Genomic DNA, 21,152 nt, shown 5'->3' with positions numbered 1-21,152 from the left:
CTTTACCACCGCAAAGTCGTTTATGGCTACAACCGCTTCCGGCAATTCAAAGAGCCGCCTTTGCCGAATATTTGGACATTGTAGCTTCAAAACATGCATCGACAGACACACAAATCTCAACACTTCACAACCACAATAAGCCACGGCTACAATCCACCACCAGTATAACAAACAGGCTTGAGCGAATCGATTTTCCCATCAAGCTTTCGATTCTCATCTTATTATTTTTCGTGACTCGAGATTCGATTCTATTTTCATATCGAACACCTCTACTTTTCAAATACCTATACATTCCCCATTTTCCCATTTCTAAAACATAGCATTAAACTTACGTATTCACAAGGTCTAAGAGCAGTGCATTTGTTTCACTAAAAATTCTATGATAAACGAAAATATTTTCTATGAAATTCGTTTTTCAAGGATCATAAAGTAATTTTCACCTGTTTGGTGATTTAGAGAAGGCGAAATCCTCCTATATAAACTTGTTGTGTTTAGTCTATGAAAAACATTTTCGGTACATCAATCAATTCCTCATCATCCAAAATATCAAAAAATCTCGGAAACCCTTAAAAAAAATGACTTTCGTTTTCGTGCCGATGCGAAAGTCACGAGGGAGCCGCGATTCGCAAAAAGCGTACGGCCAAACACAGGCGGCCCCCCCCCCCGCGCCTTGGAACAGCAAAGAAGATATTTCCGCAGGCTAAAAGCGCTTGCTTTAGCTCCTTAATCGCGTGAATTAATTACTCCTAATCACCCGATTAAGAAACTAATCCGGCAACCTCCCCCCCCCCCAACTCCCCCAGCACAGCAGCACCCAAAATAAAAAAAACACAACCCATCTTCTCCAACGTATCCCCTCTCTCTCTTTCAATCACAGAAACGAAGAAGAGAGAGAGAGAGAGACTGACCTCCTCCCCTGCCTCCGATGGCGGACTCGGCACCTCGCCGCTCCATCTCGCTCGAGGAGCTGGCCGCCCACAACAAGCCCGGCGACCTCTGGATCTCCATCCAGGGCAAGATCTACGACGTCTCCGAGTGGATCAACGACCACCCCGGCGGCGACCTCCCGCTCCGCGACCTCGCCGGCCAGGACGCCACCGACGCGTTCGTCGCCTTCCACCCGGCCGCCGCGTGGCAGCACCTCGACAGGTTCTTCAACGGGTGCTACCTGCGGGACTACTCCGTTTCCGAGGTGTCCAAGGACTACCGCAGGCTGGTGTCCGAGTTCGTGAAGATGGGGCTGTACGACAAGAAGGGCCACGTCACGCTCGTGTCGATGTGGTTCATCGCGCTGCTGTTCGGCGCTAGCGTTCTGGGCGTGCTGCGGTCCGAGAGCATGTGGGTCCATCTGCTCTGCGGTGGGATGATGGGGTTCCTGTGGATTCAGAGCGGGTGGATGGGGCACGATTCGGGCCACTACCAGATCATGTCCGCGCCCGGTCTCAACCGGTTCGCGCAGGTCCTCACCGGGAACTGCCTCGCCGGGATCAGCATCGCCTGGTGGAAGCGGAACCACAACGCCCACCACATTGCCTGCAACAGCCTCGACTTCGATCCGGATCTCCAGCACATGCCCTTCTTCGTGGTGTCCTCCAAGTTCTTCGGCTCCCTCACCTCGTACTACTACGAGAGGAAGATGAACTTCGATGCCGTCTGCAGGTTCTTGGTCAGTCACCAGCACTGGACGTTCTACCCCGTCATGTGCTTCGCGCGGATCAATCTGTTCGCCCAGTCCTTCGCATTGCTGCTGTCCAAGCAGAAGGTGCCCAGCAGGGGTCAGGAGATGTTGGGGCTCCTCGCGTATTGGGTTTGGTACCCGCTCCTCGTTTCGTGCCTCCCGAATTGGGGGGAGAGGATAATGTTCGTCATGGCGAGCTTTGCCGTCACCGGAATCCAGCACGTTCAGTTCTGCTTGAATCACTTCGCGTCGAGCGTGTACGTCGGTCCGCCCAGCGGGAACGACTGGTTCGAGAAGCAGACTGCCGGGACTCTCAACATCCAGTGTTCGCCGTGGATGGATTGGTTTCACGGCGGATTGCAGTTCCAGATCGAGCACCATCTGTTTCCTCGATTGCCCCGGTGCCATCTCAGGAAGATTTCCCCTTTCGTGGAGGAACTCTGCAAGAAGCACAGTTTGCCTTACAATAGCGCGTCTTTCTGGAAGGCGAATGCCATGACTATCGGGACGCTTAGGGCGGCTGCGTTGCAGGCTAGAGATCTCGCTAGTCCCGTCCCAAAGAACTTGGTGTGGGAAGCTGTCAATACCTTCGGATGAATTCAATTGACTAGTTTAAATTTGGCTGAAGTGCCGCCATCTATGCCTGCTGATCAGCTGATGATTTTGATAGGATCATTTACTGATGTTTGATCATTCATGGTTGCAAAATAATCCATATCTCTCGTTGATTGGAGTGTTTAGTTTGTTGTTTTCGATCTGCAAGTTTGTGTGGTCGACTCATCTTGTTTCTGATGGGTGTTTAAACATCGATGAAGATGATCTTCAGGCTGGCAAAATTCTTTCTCCTCATTCGGTTTCCAGCATCTGTTGCTGATGAGAAATTTGTGCAGTGCTAAGCTTCATTAGTTTTGTATCTGTTTGGTTCATAGAGCTGATGCACATTCATGTGGCTTTTATCTGGATATTCGCTGTTTTGGAGATTGATGCATTGAAGCATTCGAAACAATGTGTTTTCTTACTTCTTTTATGAAGAGAATTTCATTCACCTGTCTTCATTTGTGTAGCACCAATACTTTTCCATCTGCATACCGTGTTCATCTAACTTTTATCCTTCCACTTCAACCTGTGCTCCTTGCTTACCTCTTAGAATTCTGATGCACAAACAATGCTTCTTACGCGTATTGAGCCCGCTTGCTGAAACTCAAGACTAGAAGCAGGTTGAATGTCGATTTAATGATCCCTGTGAATTCCATAATATGGAAGAAAGCTCAATGCTGTTCTGCTTCCTCTGTCTCTCTCAAACGCAGTATCTCTTAATGAACCCTTCTGTTTTATGCCCTTAATGCCACTTCAAAGGGACAGGTGCAAGTGGTCCGAGTCCGGACAGTACATATGGATCCCACATGAATAGATCGTGGTGTATGTATAGCAATGAGAACCTGATTGTGGTTGTCTGTTGTAATATGACCCTACCTGGATACACAACCAGCGTCATTGAGGCGCTAGGCGGTGTAAACTGCTGGACCATCGGCTTCTGGTCGACGATACTAGTTCTGTGAAAACCTGTGTTGTTTTGCCTACTTACAGCTGCAATTGAGCTGTTTCGGGCTGGATATTTCCTGGAAAATGCTGTTGTAGTGAGGACTAAGTCTAAGGGCGCTTTCCCTGCAAGCTGCGATTTCGCTTGGGGAAACTTTTAGGACGCTGGAGTTGCATCGGACCCACCCGTCACATGTTATGTGGACCTCAGTCTTATGCGCGTCGTTCCATCACAGAGCGCATCGACAAGCAAGGATAGCTGGGTTGTGCGTCTCATTTTAGTTGGTATGAACTGGTTTGCACGAGAAGACTTTTTGTGAATGCAACTTTCACATTTCCAGGATCAATCCATGCGTTCGGAACCCAGCAATGCATGAGAAGACGTATCGAAGATGCATATTTCGTGCTGGGCTAAAACCTCGAGCTTGCTTACTTTATGAATAGAACTTGACTGGCCAGCAGGCTAACAATTGTATTTGGGGCTCCCGTTTTCTGCATCCATGTTGCATTAAGGCCGGAATCAGACCACTTTTTTGTCCTAGGAAGAAGATTTGACCACAGCAAATTCCATTACAATATGTGATCTGTTACACTTAGACCACCTTGTCTGTGAAAAAACTTGCATTCCTTGAGTGGAAGAAAAAGATTGACTCTTGCATTAGACTTCTTTGTGGTCAAATACATGCATACCAGAAATGGGAATAAAGATGCAGGATTCTATAATTATGCTCTGTTATCTCATGACAGGACAGAAAAACGAAGGGTGGGAGAGAAGGGAAGCTCGGTATCACGGGTAGTCAATCTCTCAGCAATGGCACCAACATAATCAGAACATGATAATTATATGTGCAATTTAGAACAAAGAATATAATCAAATATGCATGTGTATTACTGATCAGCTACACTAGTTTAGTATGTACCCCGTAACTCTGAAAGAGAGGAGCTCCGGTTTTCCTTGCGCTTATCGTTTATTGGAGGGTGGAGATGATTGCAGATCCTGCTTCCCTCGCCTTTCTGTTGACATTAAACAAGATTTATTTCGCCGGTACTCATCACTTCATAAAGTAGCTGCTAACGCAGTTTTAAGTTCTTTCAGACCGAGAAGGCGAAGAATCGGAAGACAGATTGTTCACCGAACAATTCGTCGGGCCTTCACTTCCACCCTTGGTCCTGATATCTTCAATCATATTGCGAACCACGCTCATTTTGGGACGATCCCTCGGCAATGTAGCCAAACAGAGCAAAGCCACTTGCAGAAGAGCTGCCATGTCTTCTTCCATTTCCTTGTAACCCAACAATTCGAAATCGAACACTTCCCTTTTCCACTCTTCCTGGGGCACACGCTGAACCCACTTCACCAAACTCGTCTCTCCCTCTCCATTCGCCATTTTCCCTGTCAGAATTTCAAGGATGACAACCCCAAAACTGTAAATGTCGCACTTTTGAGTATATTTCCTCTGAGTGCTTCCATGACTGTTGTTGAGCATCAGCTCCGGAGCTGTATGGGTGTTGTCTGATAACGATGGCGAAAGCAAGAGTTGGTGGAGACCGATGTCGGAAATACAGGCGCTTCCTGAGTTATCAACTATAATGTTCGATGATGTGAGGTGTCCATGGACGAGCTTCGCATTGCTATACTCATGAAGGTAAGCTAGGCCACTCGCGGCACCTGCAGCTAGCTTTATCCTGGTGGTCCAATCCAATGGAGTTCTCCCTGGTCCTCTATTTTCTGAAACATTTGCAGTTCATCAGTCACAAAAAGGCACTTGCAAATTGCAACAACAATTAGTGTTAAAAGAATATCTAACTGGTCAACCTAGAACTCGATACAATTTGCACTTGAAAGAAAGAAGTTTAAAGAGCCGCTCTCTCTAAATTGTGCTTTGAATCTTCCGATGAATTTAGAAGTTGAAAAGATTAACCTCTTAAAAAAAACTGGGCATTCGTAGGCTAACCACAAAGATTATCTATTCTCTGATGAAGTATTAACCAATAAACACTTGCCACTTCTATGCCAAGAAACAAAACAAGGAAGAACAACAGCACGTGAATAGTATAGCCACAATTTGCACAAGAAATGCAGAAAATTTGCAAATGCGAAGTACCCCAATCAATCAACATGTCAAAGTGATTCATACTGCAAAATTGCACAATCTGCAACAAAGAAAGAACCATTTCCAAGCACAAAACAGAGACCATGTTAAGATGAATTCATGAGGTAATAAGCACAAACCATGAAGCAGGGAGTGCAGGCTTCCTCTGGGCAAATAGTCATAGACCAAGAGCATTTCATCCTGGGAATGATAGAAAGCCCTCAGGCTCACCACATTGGGATGCCTCAAACCCCCAATCTCTCTCAGTCTCACATCAACCTCCTTCCTCCTCCTCCTCAGCGCCTCCCTCACCCTCTTCACCACCACCACCGTGCTGCCGTCGGCCATCGCCACCTTGTAAGTGGTCCCCACGCTCCCCTTCCCCAACAGCTCCGCCGACGATCGCAGCAGATCGTCCACCTTGTCGAACCCCCTGCACCCGCCAAAAACCACCAGTTCGCCTCCACTTCCGCTGCCACCGCCACTGATCCCGTACGTTTGCTTCTGAGCTCCGGCTTTGGCCTCGCTGGGGTTCTCGCTGCGGCGGCGTTTCTTCCTGTAACAGCACCACGTGACGGTCGTGAGCGCCGCCACGATTGCGACTGCGTCGACGGCGACGATTGACAGCAACGCGCGATCGTTCAGACGCCTTGGTTTCGGAGCGATCGCCTCAGGCTGCACAGAGTCGATCGCTGCTGTGTGGTTGGAGCAAACGGATGACAACGGCTTTCCGCAGAGGTTTTTGTTTCCGGAGAAGGCCGTCGCCGGGAAGCGCGACAGGGATGTCGGAATTCGCCCCGAGAGCTCGTTGTACGAGAAGTTGGCGTCCGAAAGCGAAGGGAACGAGTCAACGGCCGAGCCGAGAGTTCCGGTGAACGAGTTAGCCTCGAGCCGGAGGGTGAGCAAGCGCGGCAACCGAGCCAGCTCGGCCAGCGGAATCACGCCGGTGAAGTTGTTGCGGGAGAGGTCGAGCCGCCGGAGGCGCCGGAGCGCCGATATCCCGGAGGGGAACTCGCCGGAGAGCCCGTTGCCCGAGAGGTGGAGCTGCTTGAGGTTCGGCCACGAGGAGAGGTCGACGGCGAGCGACGCGAACCGGTTGCGCTTCAGGCTCAGGACTCTCAGCTCGGCCAGCTGGCTCAGCGGCTGGACGTAGCCGCTCAGGTTGAGGCCCTCCAGGACGAGCTTCGTGACGCGGCCGGTCCTCGCGCTGCAGGTGACGCCGAGCCACGGGCCGAGGCACGGATCCGACGAGTTGGCCGCCCAGCCGGCGAGCGAGCCCGGAGCCGGAGCCGCCCGTCGACACCTTGAAGGCCAGCAGCGCGGCGGAGTCCGGCGAGCCGGAGAGGGAGGCCGAGAAGAGGAAGAGGGACGATACGAGAGCGAAGAGGAATCGCGGCGCTGCGGACATTTTCTTTCTCTCTTCTTCTGTTCTCTTTTTCCCTGACGCTACTTTCTCGGGAAAGTTTCGGGAAGAAAATGAGGGAAAATGCGAGTGGCGTTCTTCTTATCTCGCATAGCCGTTGGAAGGGGGACGAGAGACTGGGAGTGTTTGGAAGCGGGGGGCTAATGAATGCTCGACGGAGAATAACGTGTCCTGGAGCGCGTGGTCCATTTATGGCCAGGCCGGAGCTACAGTTTGGAAAAATCATCGGAAGGGGTTGGGGTCGGGGTCGGGATCGGGTTCTTGTGAGTCCAGTGCATGACAGCCTTTGATTTTAACGGGCCTCACATGAGGATCGAGTGAGTTAAACGGTTGTGGCATACCGAGCTCGCATCGGCATTGTCTATGCAATAGAAGTTCGGGTTTTGGTGAGCGTCCGTCTGTCCAACCCGACTTAGATGAAAAACAAGCATTGGGGCTAGAGGTTAGACAAGACGTGGCTCCCGGAAAGTTTTTAGAACGATGATCTTGGAGGAGATAGGAATAAGCTAAATCATGGTTGAACGGAAAGAGTGCCGGTGGATAATATACGTGAGACTGAAATTGATCAACTAGAAACGCATTCTGGAGGGAAGACTCGGTTCAATATAGGAATCCTAATATTAAGAGTGCTCGGAATCAAAGCAGTAACAAATGGACAAAACCGTATGGCTCAATATGAGATGAGAAAGTGAACAATATCTAAGGTAAGTCAAGTCCGGTCACATTATAAGTCTGATAAAGGAAAATATTTTCCATGGGAATCATTGTCAAGGAAAAGGGTTAGTTTTCATTCGTTTAGTGATATAGGGAGAGTATTTTCTCCTTCTCCATAAGAGAAAGTTGTTTTTTTCCTAATCTAAACTTGTTTTTAGTTTACGAAAAACGTTTTCCATAAATCGATTAGCTTTCGGTCATTCGAATACAAAAAGAGTCGGAAAACAATTTCTCGAAAACAGTTAACAAACCGACCCCTCAATTCAAGAAATGCAGGGGCATGTAAGTGCTCCAGGAGTAGTACATTGCTATTCACTCAATTCAACCATCGTTTGCCAGATGCACTAAATCTGGGGTGGAAAGTGAAGTGATGCTTTGGAACCACCTAAGATACTTTCTCAAAGGGAGTGGGGTCTCCCCCATTCTGCGAGAATGGGAATTTGTCACTTTGGGGGGTGTTCATGATGTTGCCCACGAGATGATTTGAATGGTGGCGTGAAGAGGCAGCCAAAGCCTTACAGTTTGCAAACGAGAGAGACTCAAGATTGGCTTTGTCAATGTCATCGCTTTGGATGAATGGCAAAACTAAAGCAGCCGGAGAAGAATGGATGTATCCCGCGACAGTACATGTAAAAGAAAAAAAAAATGGGAAATTTCCTTTTTCCATTTTCGCGAGGGAAAATGACATGAATGGTCCCTAATCGTGATCTGATGTGTGTTGTCCTCCATGAACTTTTAATTTGCTCAATGTGGTCCGTGAATTTTGATCCGATGTGCGATGTCGCCCCCGAACTTTTAATTTGTTCAACGTAACTCCAGAATTTTGATTCAATGGTATTGTAGTCACTGAATTATTAAATATTTTCATATAGTGTAAGGATTGCATTAAACATTTACAAATAATTCAGGGATCATATTGAACAAATCAAAAGTTTAAGGACGATATTGCACGTCGGGTCAAAGTCCGGGGATCACATTGCACAAATAAAAAGTTCAAGGACAACTTTACACATTGGACCAAAGTTCAAGGGCCGTTTGTGTTACTATCCCTTTTTCTTGAATGAATAAATTGGAAATTCAACCCCATTCATGCGAATTAAGAAGATTGTGATTGGCTTTAGTAACATGGGCTTGTGTATACTTCTAGTAAAATGAAGGATATATAATAATTTTATCAATAAACTTATAGAACAAGGGTTACTATTGTCATTTTAATTAGGTTTCCATATAAAACAAAGGGGCAAGTACTATAAAAAATAGCTCTCAATCATTACCACAACGTTCTAATCTCCACATTGGAGTTGCTAAAGTTTCTAAGCACATAAAGCAGCCGAATGAAATCAAATCATTGAGGTTTCAAGAAAATCAATTGGTAAGTTATGCTCCACAAAAGATTCAATTCTTGTGGGATTGTCAAAGTCATTACACTTTACTTGGAAGCAAAGCCTCTGGGAGATTCTAATAAAGCAAAAGTTGGTGCAGCAAGAACTTATGCTTTTCACGGTAAAATTACCGAAAAAGTGTTAAACCTATTATAACAGTGCCAATTTAAAAATATTTTTTTTTTGCCAATTGAGTCATAAACCCTATGCATTTGTGTCAATTCAGTCAATCCGGCCAATTTTGCCCGGAAATTGCTGACATGGATACCGGTTGTTCTATGTGACGCGACCGACTCTGATTTAAAGAATTTTTAATAATATTTTTTTCCTTTTTTTCTCTTTCTTTCTCTTTCTTGTCTTCTTCCTCTGGCCGGGGAGGTCACTAGCGAGGGCAACTGGCGCGGCTCCACCTCACCAGGGGCAGGCGAGGCTCGCCCTCGTCGGCCCTTGCTTCTGGCCTCGGCGATCGGCCAAAGGAAGAAGGGAAGAAAAAAAAACGAAAGAGAAAGAAAAGAAAAGAAAAATCGAAAAATTATTATTAAAAATTATCCATGTCAACGTCAGTCACACCACGTAGGACGGCCGCTATCTATGTTAGCAATTTCCGGGCAAAAATTGCCCGATTGATTGAATTGACACAAATACAAAGGGTTTATAACTCAATTGGTCAAAAAAAAGTTTAAGATTGAATTGACATAATTGCAATAGGTTTAGTACTTTTTTGGTAATTTTTCCTACCTTTCACTTCGGCCTAAGGCGATAAATCTTATCATAATGTATCTCATTCCACCTTTTATGTATGAAAGTGATAGGGATTGTGACAATGGTAAGTGCTCAGTGGCAGCGCTAGGAATTTATTTTCACGTAAGTGTAAGTCGATTCCTATTCATCGAAATAACGTTATAATATGCTAGTGACATTATAATCACTTCTACTATAAGTGCTCTCGCTTCGTCGAAATCTATTTCTTCTCCTTTGGGAAGCCGAGGACGGAGGCTTTGCCGTCGCCGCAAGGATTGGCATCAATAGACGTCGATCGACCCGAGATTAGGATGCTGCCTCCGTGGCTTCAAATCCATAACTATGGTTATAGGTGAGTAATGGGTGCGGACCCACTTATTCTAATGTAAAAGCTTGTTCGTGAAGAGACTCCATACGAGTCCTATCGTGAAGACGTCGGACTCGTCACGGAACATTTAAATCAAAGACTAAGGTTTTATTTGTTTTGTGAAAAATGAATGATTTAAAAAATATTTTCTTGAAAATGATCGCTTACAAAAATGGATAAACAAAAAATATTTTCGTCGTCTACGAAATATTTAGATATAAATTGTTATTGGGAATGAAAACATTTTCTATTAACTAATTATTTCAAGCGATATAGAAAATCATCTTTAGGAAAAAATATTTCTCCAAATCATTCATGTTCGGCGACAATAAGATAGAAGCACAATCTCTAAAAGTGAATTCGGACAAGCGGCACCATGATTTCGAATATTGGCCCGTACCACCAGTCCACCTTTGCCGGTGGGTAAACGTATCAATTCTTGATTTGCTCTATATCTCATCGTTCACGAAAATATCCTCCAACCCTCGGATAGAATATAATCAATGGTTAAAAGACATTAGGCAAGATTAACTACTTGTAGGTTGAGATAAGATGATACCATCTATTTAACATCCCTAAAGGAATAAGCAACGTCGTTGCTCCTTTCAAGGCTAGAATATTCGCAAGAAGGGTAATTTTCTTGTGATCTAAATCTCTTTAACATCTCTAAAAAGCCGTCTTCATTACAAGAATCGAGCGCATGCACATTGAGCCTGTTAATATTGCTGAGTCCACTAGGTCGACCAGTTTTTAACGTACGAAACCGCCCAATTTGGCAGCTCATATAGATACCCACATAAGCGATCGACTCAATTCATGTAAGTTCTACGTTCGCGATCTTTCCATTTGCCATTTGCTTTGAACATACACGCGTTTCGACGCTTACTCGCGTTTAAAAGAAAATGTAATTAACAGGAAAATCTCTTCAAATTCCTGAAGTCATCCTGAACCTCAATGCCCATACCTGTTCTACTTTGTCTTTTAGCGCATATTCATACCAAATCCACATTGCGAAAAGCCCTAATTTTGGTTTGGGTTGGGCTAAATTTGGCAATGGAACAATGGGAATGCATTAAAGATTAGTTTAGCAAAGATGCATATGGATTACGAAGGCAAAGGTAGATGGAGCTATCAATAGGGAGGACCAATTCAAATACTTGTGGAGCGTGGTCATATTGATGTTTGAAAGCCATGCTCATTACTCTCGCTCTCGAAGTCTCCAGCTCCCCCATTGAGCTGGAACAGTTCCTTTCGTGGAGCTCGATTTGGGTTGGTAACTTGGGAGTTGAAGGCATTAAATGCTCTCGCTATTCACTATAACAAAGTGGGATGGCACTTCTCTCTCTATTTTCACATAAATTTATTTAGTTCGACCAGATCGATCACATTTCGAGAAACAAATTAGAAATTACCTCGAATACATGAGTTAGAGCAGATTGGTGAGCTATAATACAAATTTGAATATGCAAATTAATGTTAGAGACAACGGGACTGATTTATGAAATGACGTGATAGCCCTCTCGCGGGCCGAGGGTGCGGCGGGTTTTCCACCACCCACGGAGCAAGGAAGGGACGTGATCCACATTTCTGGGTCGCCCTGTGCCCATCTCTAGTGCCAAAAATTCATGAGCGTTTTGAGCGATTATTCCTTCGAATAGGCGGTTACAATTAAACTTACCAATATTTTAGCGCCCTAGCCTTATTTAAATCTAGAAACCTAAACTGATTTAAATCTAGAAATCTTGTATGAAGAGGGCATAAGAATAGGGGGATAATTACAAAAAAAAAGTCCCGAACCTATTGTGTGGATTCCAATTCGATCAAAACCTTTTCAATTTGGCAAATTGGCTCCGACCCTTTTAAGGATTAGCTAATATAGTCTTTCCGGTCAGTTTTGATCGAAATTCACCGACGTTGACGCCAGCCATCTTATGTGACACGACCGGCACTAACAATTTTATGTTCTCGTGAGTAGAAGGTAAAATTTGGTGCGCTAGACTAAATTCACCCGATTCATCCATCTGTTTCCATCAAATAGAGAATGTCCAGATCGAGACTCATCTTCTAAGTCGTTGAATCAACAATATTCAACATAAGTCGTTGCTTCTCCCGAGCTGTATCAGACTTTGTAAAAACAGTAGTTTAGGAGGGATTTTTCCTCCCCATTTCAGTAGATGACATGGAGTTGATCGGAGGGAAGTAGAATTAGAGCAGCGAGAGAGGGATGTGGGGACTCGCGGATGCCGGAAACAAGACCGGCGAGCATGTTTCCGGTTGCGATTCATCGACTTCGATTGTGCTCGATTCGTATAATAAAATGAAGCCATGTTGCGACCTGTGAAACGTGACGACTCGCGAAAAGGAGCATCAAGGAGTGCCATTGACCTTTCGAGCAACGCCTGTGATTCATCTTGAAGTCAGCTAGGCCGGCCGGCATCACGACTGGCGGCTTAGAGTGGACCTTGTACCTCGGCCAAGCGCGAGACGACCCTAAAATACGAGGCTGACACTTTGGCGACCTTCGCTGGTCCATGCATATGACAGAAACTTCTGATCTCCGAACTCAGTCGGCCAGGACAATATAAGCCTGCAGATAACCCGAGCATGGAGTCCGGTCTCCGCTCATTAGCTTTCCTGTAGAGTTTCACACGGTCGTCATCGCCGGTCACGTCCCAACCGTCACGACACGGTCCAAGGCCGAGGCATCGCCTTTGCCGTCGATCCCTTTTTCCGTTATCGAATTTTGGCAATAATTGCTGAACGCATCTGGTAAGAAATTTCTGAAGCATTCTGTCATCACCACTCCAAAATTCCAATCCCATGGCATCTGACCTAAACTCAGATCACCAAATGAAGTCCTTATATACAACCTCTCCTCGATCTATGCTCATCAACAATGAAAGAAACATGTTTGCTTATCAACGCGAAGAAAACACGACCATTGAATGGGGCAATTTGACCACTTTATATAACAACAAAATCTGTCATCGATTCTTCCATGACCCCATTTTCAAGCTAATGTTTCATTACTTGAAAATGGTAAACAAGAAACTGACAAAAAACCAAAAAAAAAATAAGACTACAACATATTCCTTTTCTTGATAGCTAGAACTGGCCGTGTCATCCGTTTCTTTCAACCCACAAGCAGTAACTCCACGAATCCTTCCACAGTATTTCACAAACCCAGAAACCAAAAGCAGAAGCAAGGAAAAATTTGTAGGAGAGAGATATTACAAAGCCAAAGAGACAAATGTATTACCAGGTTCCGTGGACGAATCAGAAAGTGAGCTTCCAGATCTTGATCCTGAGATCGACATTGCACTGGGAATCGCTCACCGTGGCCACCGATGGCGACTTACCTTCCGGGGGGACCACCCCTTTGAACCCTTCGCAGCTCACTCTAATGCCCACCTTCTTGCTCTTCAGCTTGCCTGCGCTCACCATCACCTTCGTGTCCATCTGAATCTTCACGGGGACTCCATTTTTCTTCTTCAGATCTGACCTCAGTGAGGTGACGGACTCGGCGTCGAGATCTTGGGAGCTCAGTGACACGATTGCCCGCAATGGGGTCACGCTCTTTTCGCTGCTCGTGAACGCCGGGAGCGACCCGTTTCCGAGGAACACCGAGTAGGACGAGGACGACGAGAGCGCGACGGCGAAGGAGTCGTAGGCGAAGGTGAAGTGGCTGTTCGGGTTCTTGGAGGTGAGGGTGAGGTTGAACAGGGTGATGAGGCGGGTGGTGGAGCCGTCGGCGGCGGCGGTCAGGTTGAGGGTGGCGGTCCTGAGGGAGGAGACGGAGAACTCGGGGCGGTGCGGGCGGTAGAGCACGTAGAGGGCGGCGCCGGCGATGGCCGCCAGGAGGCACAGCCCGAGCACGAGGAGGACCGTCCAGAAGCAGCAGCAGCAGACGCTGCACCGCCGGCGGTCGTAGTGGCGGCGGCGGCGGCTGTGGCCGGCGGGTTGCGGGCGGTAGGGGCGGTAGAGCTGGGGCTTCGCGGCCGCCGCCGGAGGATTGGCCGCGGCGGGGGCCGTGCCGCCGTTGGCGGCGGGCTTGCTAGCCGGGTAGACTCTGTCCGCCATGCTTTCGAATGTCTGAGGATGAATTCTGAGCTCCGGCGAGGCAATCTAGGAGAGAGAAAGAGAGAGACAGAGGTGGTGATCGTTTGGAGAGTAGTGAGAGAATGTAGATCAGAGAGTGAGAGGAGGAGGAGAAGAAGAAGAAGACGAACGTCACGAGAGAGAGAGAGGACTGAGCACCAACAACAACAGAGATGGATACACCTGAGCAGAAGCGGAGCTTCTTCCACAACACAGACTCTCTCTCTCTCTCTCTCTCTCTCTCTCTCTCTGTGAGTTCTGGTGGGTTGCTTGTGAAATCTGCCAGAAAAATTCTAACTTCAAGGACAGATTTCCTTCCTGAGAGCCACCCAAAAATGCGGTTCTTTGCTGCTGTTTGATGCTTCACATGTGATGACGAGGCGATGGTGAAGTGTCAGCACCCAATAACCAACAAAAATTAGCAAAATAAACAAATATAAAAAGTGGGTCCACTTCACTCAGTCCTTTATAGTTGTCTTCTTTTATTTTATCTTAAAATTTTCCCTAATTTCTCTCCTCTTCTCTTCTGGGGTTCTTGCAGATCAGTCAAGAAAACATGGGTTTGGATCGCTGGTGCGAGTCTTTCATGAGTTTTCGTGATGTGGGTTTCTTGCTTCTGTCATTCTTTTAATCCATTCTATCTTGACTTTCACCAAAATTTGACCCGCTGGATCTCATCATTAGGCTAAACAATCGAAGAAAAATCTCTTTTTTTCACCCTCTTAGGATATTGTTTAATCAGATCAGCTTATTGGGGGGCACGTCAACACCGGGGGGTATTGCTTCGATTTGCACCTCCCCGCATTAACTTCCTGTTGAAGTCAAAAAACTCAGGTTCATTGATTAATGTTGTTTTCTAGGTGGAGAAAAGCTTAATTTAACCTAATTGGAAGGGAACAGAAAACCAGAAAGACAATAATGAGAGGGACATCGGTGGATGGGAGAACCTTAAAAAGTCGCATGATGGATCTTATAATTGGACCACCGACAGAAAGAAGATGATCAGGAAATGGCACCCCAGTAGAAGAGCCACTCATAATAGGCCGGGGTGCTTTTTTCCAAGTACAAATCTATGTATCCTGTTCTAGACATGGGTTCCTACTTTGATTAGCCCACACCATGAAATGTGATCATGGTCTAGGACAACGAATAGACTGAGGAACATATGCTAACGTAATGGATTTGGCCACGCATTATTTGACTGCTAGTTCTGTTTGGGGAGTTCCCAAAGAAAAATCCTAAAATGAATGGGGTCAAGGTGCCTCTTTTGCATTACATAATGACAAATGTACATTCAGAAAATTCTTACAATTCGTTGCTAAGCGAAGCCATTTGTGCTAAGAGTCTTTACGGGCATTGATCTTGTCTATTATGGTAATTTCGAACACGGGGATGATGCAAGTGAGACCCGTGGGCAAAAATGATTTGCCCGCTAGACGCTCATCAACGTTATGCCACTTTGTGCAAGAAGATGGTTTAGCAGTAGTTATTAGTATCGTCGTTCGACCGATTTGTTTAAGTATCGCTATATGACGAGATTTTTTAACGGCTCTTCATCTGTTTCAGCATTGCTCCTGGATCTCACATTGACCCCCATCTCGAGCAGATATATAAAGTGGATTGGAACTGCAGTGATTCATTGTGCTGATGTTACTTTTCAATAAGTGAAATATGTACAGATCTCGAGTTAAACGGCAGAGAGGAAAATCCAACAACCTAAGAAGGAATTCCCCACAGAGACAAGCAAGATCATTAGTTGTGGTTTTCGAATGTTTATGTTATAATATGATGACATGGGCTTTGGAGCAGAAAAGAGAGAGACATCATACCTGGATATGAAATCTCTGTCCGTGAGCACATGCGCAAGCATGTGAGTTGCAGTTAAATGCATACAAGACATCTCTTGGTTTGTTCAAAGGACAAAGATGAGGGCATGTGAAGGAATGAGCATGTTGTCAAGAAAACAGAGGACCGAACCATGAAAATGGGGAAAGACAGGCTCGATACACATTCACACTCGAGACAGATGCATAATGCACGTCATGCGCCGAGAAAATAAGTAATTCGACGATTCACATTCGCATCGGGAGCCATCGAATCTCTATTAGGAGACCTTGCTTCAAAAGGTTTGAATTTCAACGAAAGAGGCAATTATGCTCATTCACTCACTCGTAGGAACGGGAAATGAATGTTGAGAGAAATTCCAAAGATCAGGTAGAATCGCTACATCAAATCACAGAAGGGCCATCGTCTTTCTTCACAAAGCTTTCAAAATGCACCAGTACAAGTGACTGGTTGTCAACAACCAACGGGAATCCAATTACCCCGAACAATTTAGCAAGGAAAAGTTTATATGAATCTGCTCGTATCTCACTGTACAATGTATATCTTCATAATGAACGTCTACACAGAGAAATTCTGAGACCATTGTTTCTCCGGTCCGTTCAAGCCAGAATATTTACGATGGCAACAGATAAATTTTGAATTTAGGAACAGAAAGAAAGCCACTGACAGTGTGATGAATGGGCATGTTTTTCATTCTTGCGGCCTTAGAAGTCCTTCAACTTGTGATGGAAGAAAGTGTCGCCGTAAAAGATTTTCTCAACCAAGCAGGATGCAGTAACTGCAGGATGCCTAGTATAAGAGTAAGCAACTAGCAAATAGTGCCTCAAAAGAAACTTCACACGCGCTCCTTAGTCACACTTACACTCAAAATTTGGCTCCATCACCCAAACATGCTTTCTAAAGCCTCTCTTTTAAGCTGCCCAACCTGTTATCAGACAAATTAGCATGTAAGTGCAAACATTATTGCTTAGGCACTCTCTCCAAGACAAAACAACTTGAATAAGCACGACATTCTTTTTTCGATTCGCTATATATTTTCATCCCATCTGCATGAATTCAGAGGGAACAGAAAGAGATGGATTGTGCAGCCAAATCATATGATAACGAACAAACTCTCCATTAAACAGTTGAGAAACGAAAATCATGGCAAGAATGAATGATAAGCAACTGAAAGCAAGATGTCATCTGCAGAACGAATGTGGAAAACCCATTTCAGTCCTTCATTTTCCTTGCAGAATCTAAATGAACTGTCGAGACAAATTACCGCGGTAAAAGCATGTAACGATATATCACAGAATTGGGAGGAGAAAAACTTTGATCATTCCTCTCAGAATATGAGTACCTTTGGAACCTCAAGGTTCTATTCAGGAGCATCATCGTAAGCAGAACAGGCAACATCGCTAAACATAAGTGCTCCAGGGAATGCCCGCTGATGATGTAACTATTAGCATAGTATATCCTCCGGTCAGCAAAAGCTTCAAATTTGGAGAGAAGGTAGATGCCTGCACCAGAAAACTCAGGATTCTGAAGCAGACCACTTTTAGCATGGCACTTTGAATGGTTCACTGTACATTTCCAGTGTGTGCATAAGAATAAAATTTTGCACATTGCATCCCCTATTGATGAACTAATAGATATAGGCAAAAGCAAACTGAAAAAAACAGGCAAGCTGAGATCAAACTGATAGCTTCAAAATACATATCGACCAGTGCAAAGACAAGGACACACTATAAATCCTTTCTGTGCTCCAACATAAATCAAGAAATACCAATCATAAGGAAGGAACATACAACTGATGAGAGTAAATTTACAATCGCTTATCCTTTGGAGAGATAAGGTGAATTTCAAATTTCTGATAACTTCAGTTGTAACTGCCACCTTTGCAATCTCTATTTTTAGAAATAAATGACGAGAGTTTGGAAAGGGGCGTGGCAAAGCAAAACCTAGTTTTGACAGTACATTAGTTTCACTTCAGACAGCAATATTCTATTGATTTGTGTGATATGCAATTGATAAAGCAACAATTAGAAACCGTGAGGCACTTGGCCGCACAAAATTAACTCCTCCGGAATCAAATTATGAGGTCAAATGATTTAGGTTTTCTTGCAATCATGCTTAATAAAGAAACTTGAGAGTCTAAAAGAACTCTTGCTGGTGCAATGATACCCAAATCCTGATCTCAAACGTATGAGGTTCACATGCTCCTTATCTTCTTGCAAATGATGTTCAACAAAGTACTCCAAAACACTCTTGAAACATGGTCTCATGATTCGAAATTGTAAAAAGTTTGGTACATGTGATGATTGCCAGCAGTCCACATCACACTGTTGAATCTCCTTAAAAGTAAGAGATAAGCAGATCAGTGAAACAGGCACAGAACCCAAAGCCTCTTTAATTCACAGCACAACAAACTAAGTATAAACACATTCTATGCTGCGGTCAACTTTCATTTGGTAACTTAGAGAGGAAAGTAAACTAGAAGGCTCTAAAATCCACGCTCAAATCAATTTTTTTTTTATCATTAAACTTTCCTTTCATCCAAATTTAGATTATAGTGACAAGCAAAAACATAGGACTTCAAATCTTGCTTTCTTTTTGCGCAAAAGTAAAAATTCTTGTTCTCCTAACTCTTTCATCGATGATGTCCTGTACAAATTTATGGCAATCCATGAGCATACTGTATTAACTACCGAGAAAGTTTTCCTCTTCAGGTGACTCATAAAATTTCTAGAAAGTGGGTATGAATAATCAAAGAAAAAATAGTCGACACTAAAGTGTAGCATTTATATGCAAGGATTAGCTTTGGGGTGAATCTCCCCCAAATATACTTTCTTTGGCACCCACTACCCTCTTTTTATGCAGAAGAAACACATATGCAACAGCAACAAGATTGTGTGGCCCGTGAAAAGTTACTCAGAGAGGACATGAAACAGAGACACAAACAGGAAATGTGCCATACCTGCTGCCCAAAGCCAATATCTCGAGTGAGTATATTTTGGTGGGAACAAAAGCGTCGTAAATGGGATCACAACACACGGAATCAACTGAAACATCATGCGCAACCGGAGATCATTAAATGTTCTGCAAGCAGCTCGACTTAGGCATAGTCCAACGTCCAATCACTCAAACAAGAGGTTCAGTCATCTAATGGCAGTGCTGAAATCCAGAAACCAGAGTCTAACCTTTCATAAGCTACGCTGAGAAAGGAAAAGGAAAGGAGCAGAGACAAAAAGCATAAACCAGTCCTTTTCCCCACTCTCTCCACCAAAAAACTGGAAAATAGAGAGGAATATGCTATCATCATCTGCAGTTGACAATGAACATCAAACTATGTCAAAAGGTGTGAATTAAACAGTTAGAATATTAAGGCAAAATGCCAATAAGCACAAGCAGTGTAAAGGAAGATATTGCATAGACATGTGTGCAATTCTCTATCCTAGGCTTCAATGTCGAGTATATTCATAGATTTCTGTTGCTGAATTTCTAAACTTCGGGTACAAGTTTGAGCTTCACAATACATTAATTTCACCGTCGCACATTAGAGTCAATTACTGTCCTTTTGCCATTGACATTAACCCGGTTCATGGCATGAGGGAGGGCATCCAAATAGAGCTAAACAAACCACCATGCAGAAGTGGGAGATATTTGATAATTCTAAATGATCCGACAACATTCAGCCAAAAGTAGATGCCTCAAATTGTCTAAATTGAACGTGTAACCTTGTGCTTAAAAAGGCCTTTCCCTTCATTCTTCGAACTTTTCCTCGGAGCAGTTACAGCTATATTAAGAGACAAACAGCAAAACCCGACAGTGTCAAGGTGAAACGTTGTGCTAACCGGCAATGTATCCCACACCACCCTACTGTCATCAGGCTTCAGGTGATAATATGCCGAACCAAAAGCCACACCCGCTATTCCCGCGTAGAACAATGTCCAACCCAAAATTTCTCCTTGCAAACTGCGATCACCCAATTTCCCAAATGGCATCAAGCATCAACATAAAGGACGAAAACTAACGTAACAAACATGGGGAATAAGTCTTAGCCGTAGGTAGACTTGATCTTGAACTCCCACTAATGGGATAAACTCAACTGATTCCAACATCTGAAATCTGATTGCCTAAGTCCATTACACTAACGAAGAACATTGGCACTGAAAAGGTCGAGAAAGGTGACCAATATAATCATTTACCTCACGTTAAAATAGCTCCCTTGAAGACACAGAACAAAGCCCAGCACGCCCACAATCAAGAAAGGGAAATTGGTGATCACATTGAGCGTGTTGGGCACACCTGCGGAACACCCACATCGCAACACGGCACGATCCATCAGACAACACCGAGCAACACACGAACGCACGCCACGCGCATTCACGAGAAAACACATGCAAACACAAAGGCAACAAGAACGAAAGAAAGGGAAGCAAAATCCCGTCCCCCGCACCGAGAAAATTACGCATGTCGGCGTAGGCGTGATGCTTGGGAGAGTAAGGGATCTTGGGAGTCGCCAACATGAGGAAGGCCCAGCAGAGGAACGCTCCTGCCCAGACGCGGCCCCGCCTTGATCTCGCGATCTGTTGCTTCGCCACCCACATCGCTCATCTCAGTTTCGCCGCCGCTGGGAGATCTTCTCTGCGGGAAAAGAAAGGGAAACGGCAACGGAGAAGGGGGAAATGCATTAACAATTTTGGTTTCTTGACTGCTCAGATTCGAATGTCGCGACCCGCAAAAGTTAGAATCTTTTTTGTGTTTTGTTTTTAGTATGAATTCTTTCGATTCGACGATGTTGTTGACGTTCTCGTTCTGTTGTTTGACGGGGAGGAGGAGGATGTTCTGCTACAGCTCCACGTGTCGCGCGCTGTTCCTTTGCTCACAGCCTCTGGTGGCCGTTCGATCTGGTCTGAGTAGGGATCATCGTTTCCGGCCTTGTCAGGTCCCACCCAAGAACCGAGAATCGGACCATCCGATCCCAAAGCCGGTACGGTCTGTTCCCGGGTGGTCCAACGGAACCAATGAATTCACAATAATTTCGGTTCTTCAAAGGTGTTAAACACGTAAAATTCTTGTATGTTTAAATGATACAATATCAAACGCTATCGTCGTTTGAAAATATTCTTCTTCCAGTCATTTTCGAAAATATTTTCTCAAACATAATTTTCTGTTCGCGATCAATAGAAAAGTTTGAAAATATTTTCACCGGCGACGGGACATCCACTAAAAGGATGGTAATGGTGAGTAATTTTGCCTTCAATTAGGAGGAAAATGATTTCCTCTG

General features: G+C 44.9%; 3 protein-coding genes and 1 pseudogene across 4 annotated transcripts; 1 reads left to right on the top strand and 3 right to left on the bottom strand.

Annotated features, from left to right (window-relative positions):
* The first annotated feature begins 859 nt into the window (after positions 1 to 859).
* Positions 860 to 2,729, top strand: LOC115671192 (acyl-lipid (9-3)-desaturase-like). Its single transcript, XM_056320821.1, has one exon. It carries the CDS (start codon positions 926 to 928, stop codon positions 2,273 to 2,275), a length of 1,350 nt encoding a protein of 449 aa, XP_056176796.1. The 5' UTR covers positions 860 to 925; the 3' UTR covers positions 2,276 to 2,729.
* Positions 2,730 to 3,913: 1,184 nt separating this feature from the next.
* Positions 3,914 to 6,857, bottom strand: LOC115671191 (probable leucine-rich repeat receptor-like protein kinase At1g68400; annotated as a pseudogene).
* Positions 6,858 to 12,878: 6,021 nt separating this feature from the next.
* LOC115671195 (NDR1/HIN1-like protein 6) lies at positions 12,879 to 14,361 on the bottom strand. Its single transcript, XM_030592683.2, has one exon. The coding sequence runs from the start codon at positions 14,015 to 14,017 to the stop codon at positions 13,214 to 13,216; it is 804 nt and encodes a 267-aa protein (XP_030448543.2). The 5' UTR covers positions 14,018 to 14,361; the 3' UTR covers positions 12,879 to 13,213.
* Positions 14,362 to 16,112: 1,751 nt separating this feature from the next.
* On the bottom strand, positions 16,113 to 20,649 carry LOC115671193 (uncharacterized). 2 transcript variants are annotated; one of them, XM_056320797.1, is made up of 8 exons: positions 20,322 to 20,649; positions 20,071 to 20,170; positions 19,717 to 19,837; positions 19,063 to 19,184; positions 18,840 to 18,961; positions 17,223 to 17,382; positions 16,743 to 16,805; positions 16,113 to 16,658 (listed from the first exon to the last, which is right to left on the bottom strand). In XM_056320797.1, the coding sequence occupies exons 1-7, from the start codon at positions 20,470 to 20,472 to the stop codon at positions 16,778 to 16,780; spliced, it is 804 nt and encodes a 267-aa protein (XP_056176772.1). In that variant the 5' UTR covers positions 20,473 to 20,649; the 3' UTR covers positions 16,113 to 16,658; positions 16,743 to 16,777. The 2 variants fall into 2 exon arrangements, with proteins under 2 accessions (XP_056176772.1, XP_030448542.1); XM_030592682.2 differs by having other exon boundaries at positions 16,113 to 16,805; positions 20,322 to 20,648.
* Positions 20,650 to 21,152: the final 503 nt, after the last annotated feature.

This window comes from Syzygium oleosum, unplaced genomic scaffold (genome assembly GCF_021117445.2).
Source record: "Syzygium oleosum isolate NSW1041296 unplaced genomic scaffold, Sole_v2.1 Sole_v2.21, whole genome shotgun sequence".
NCBI lineage: Eukaryota > Viridiplantae > Streptophyta > Magnoliopsida > Myrtales > Myrtaceae > Syzygium > Syzygium oleosum.
The sequence above is the reverse complement of the archived record's forward strand: the minus strand, read 5'-3'. Positions and strand labels throughout refer to the sequence as shown.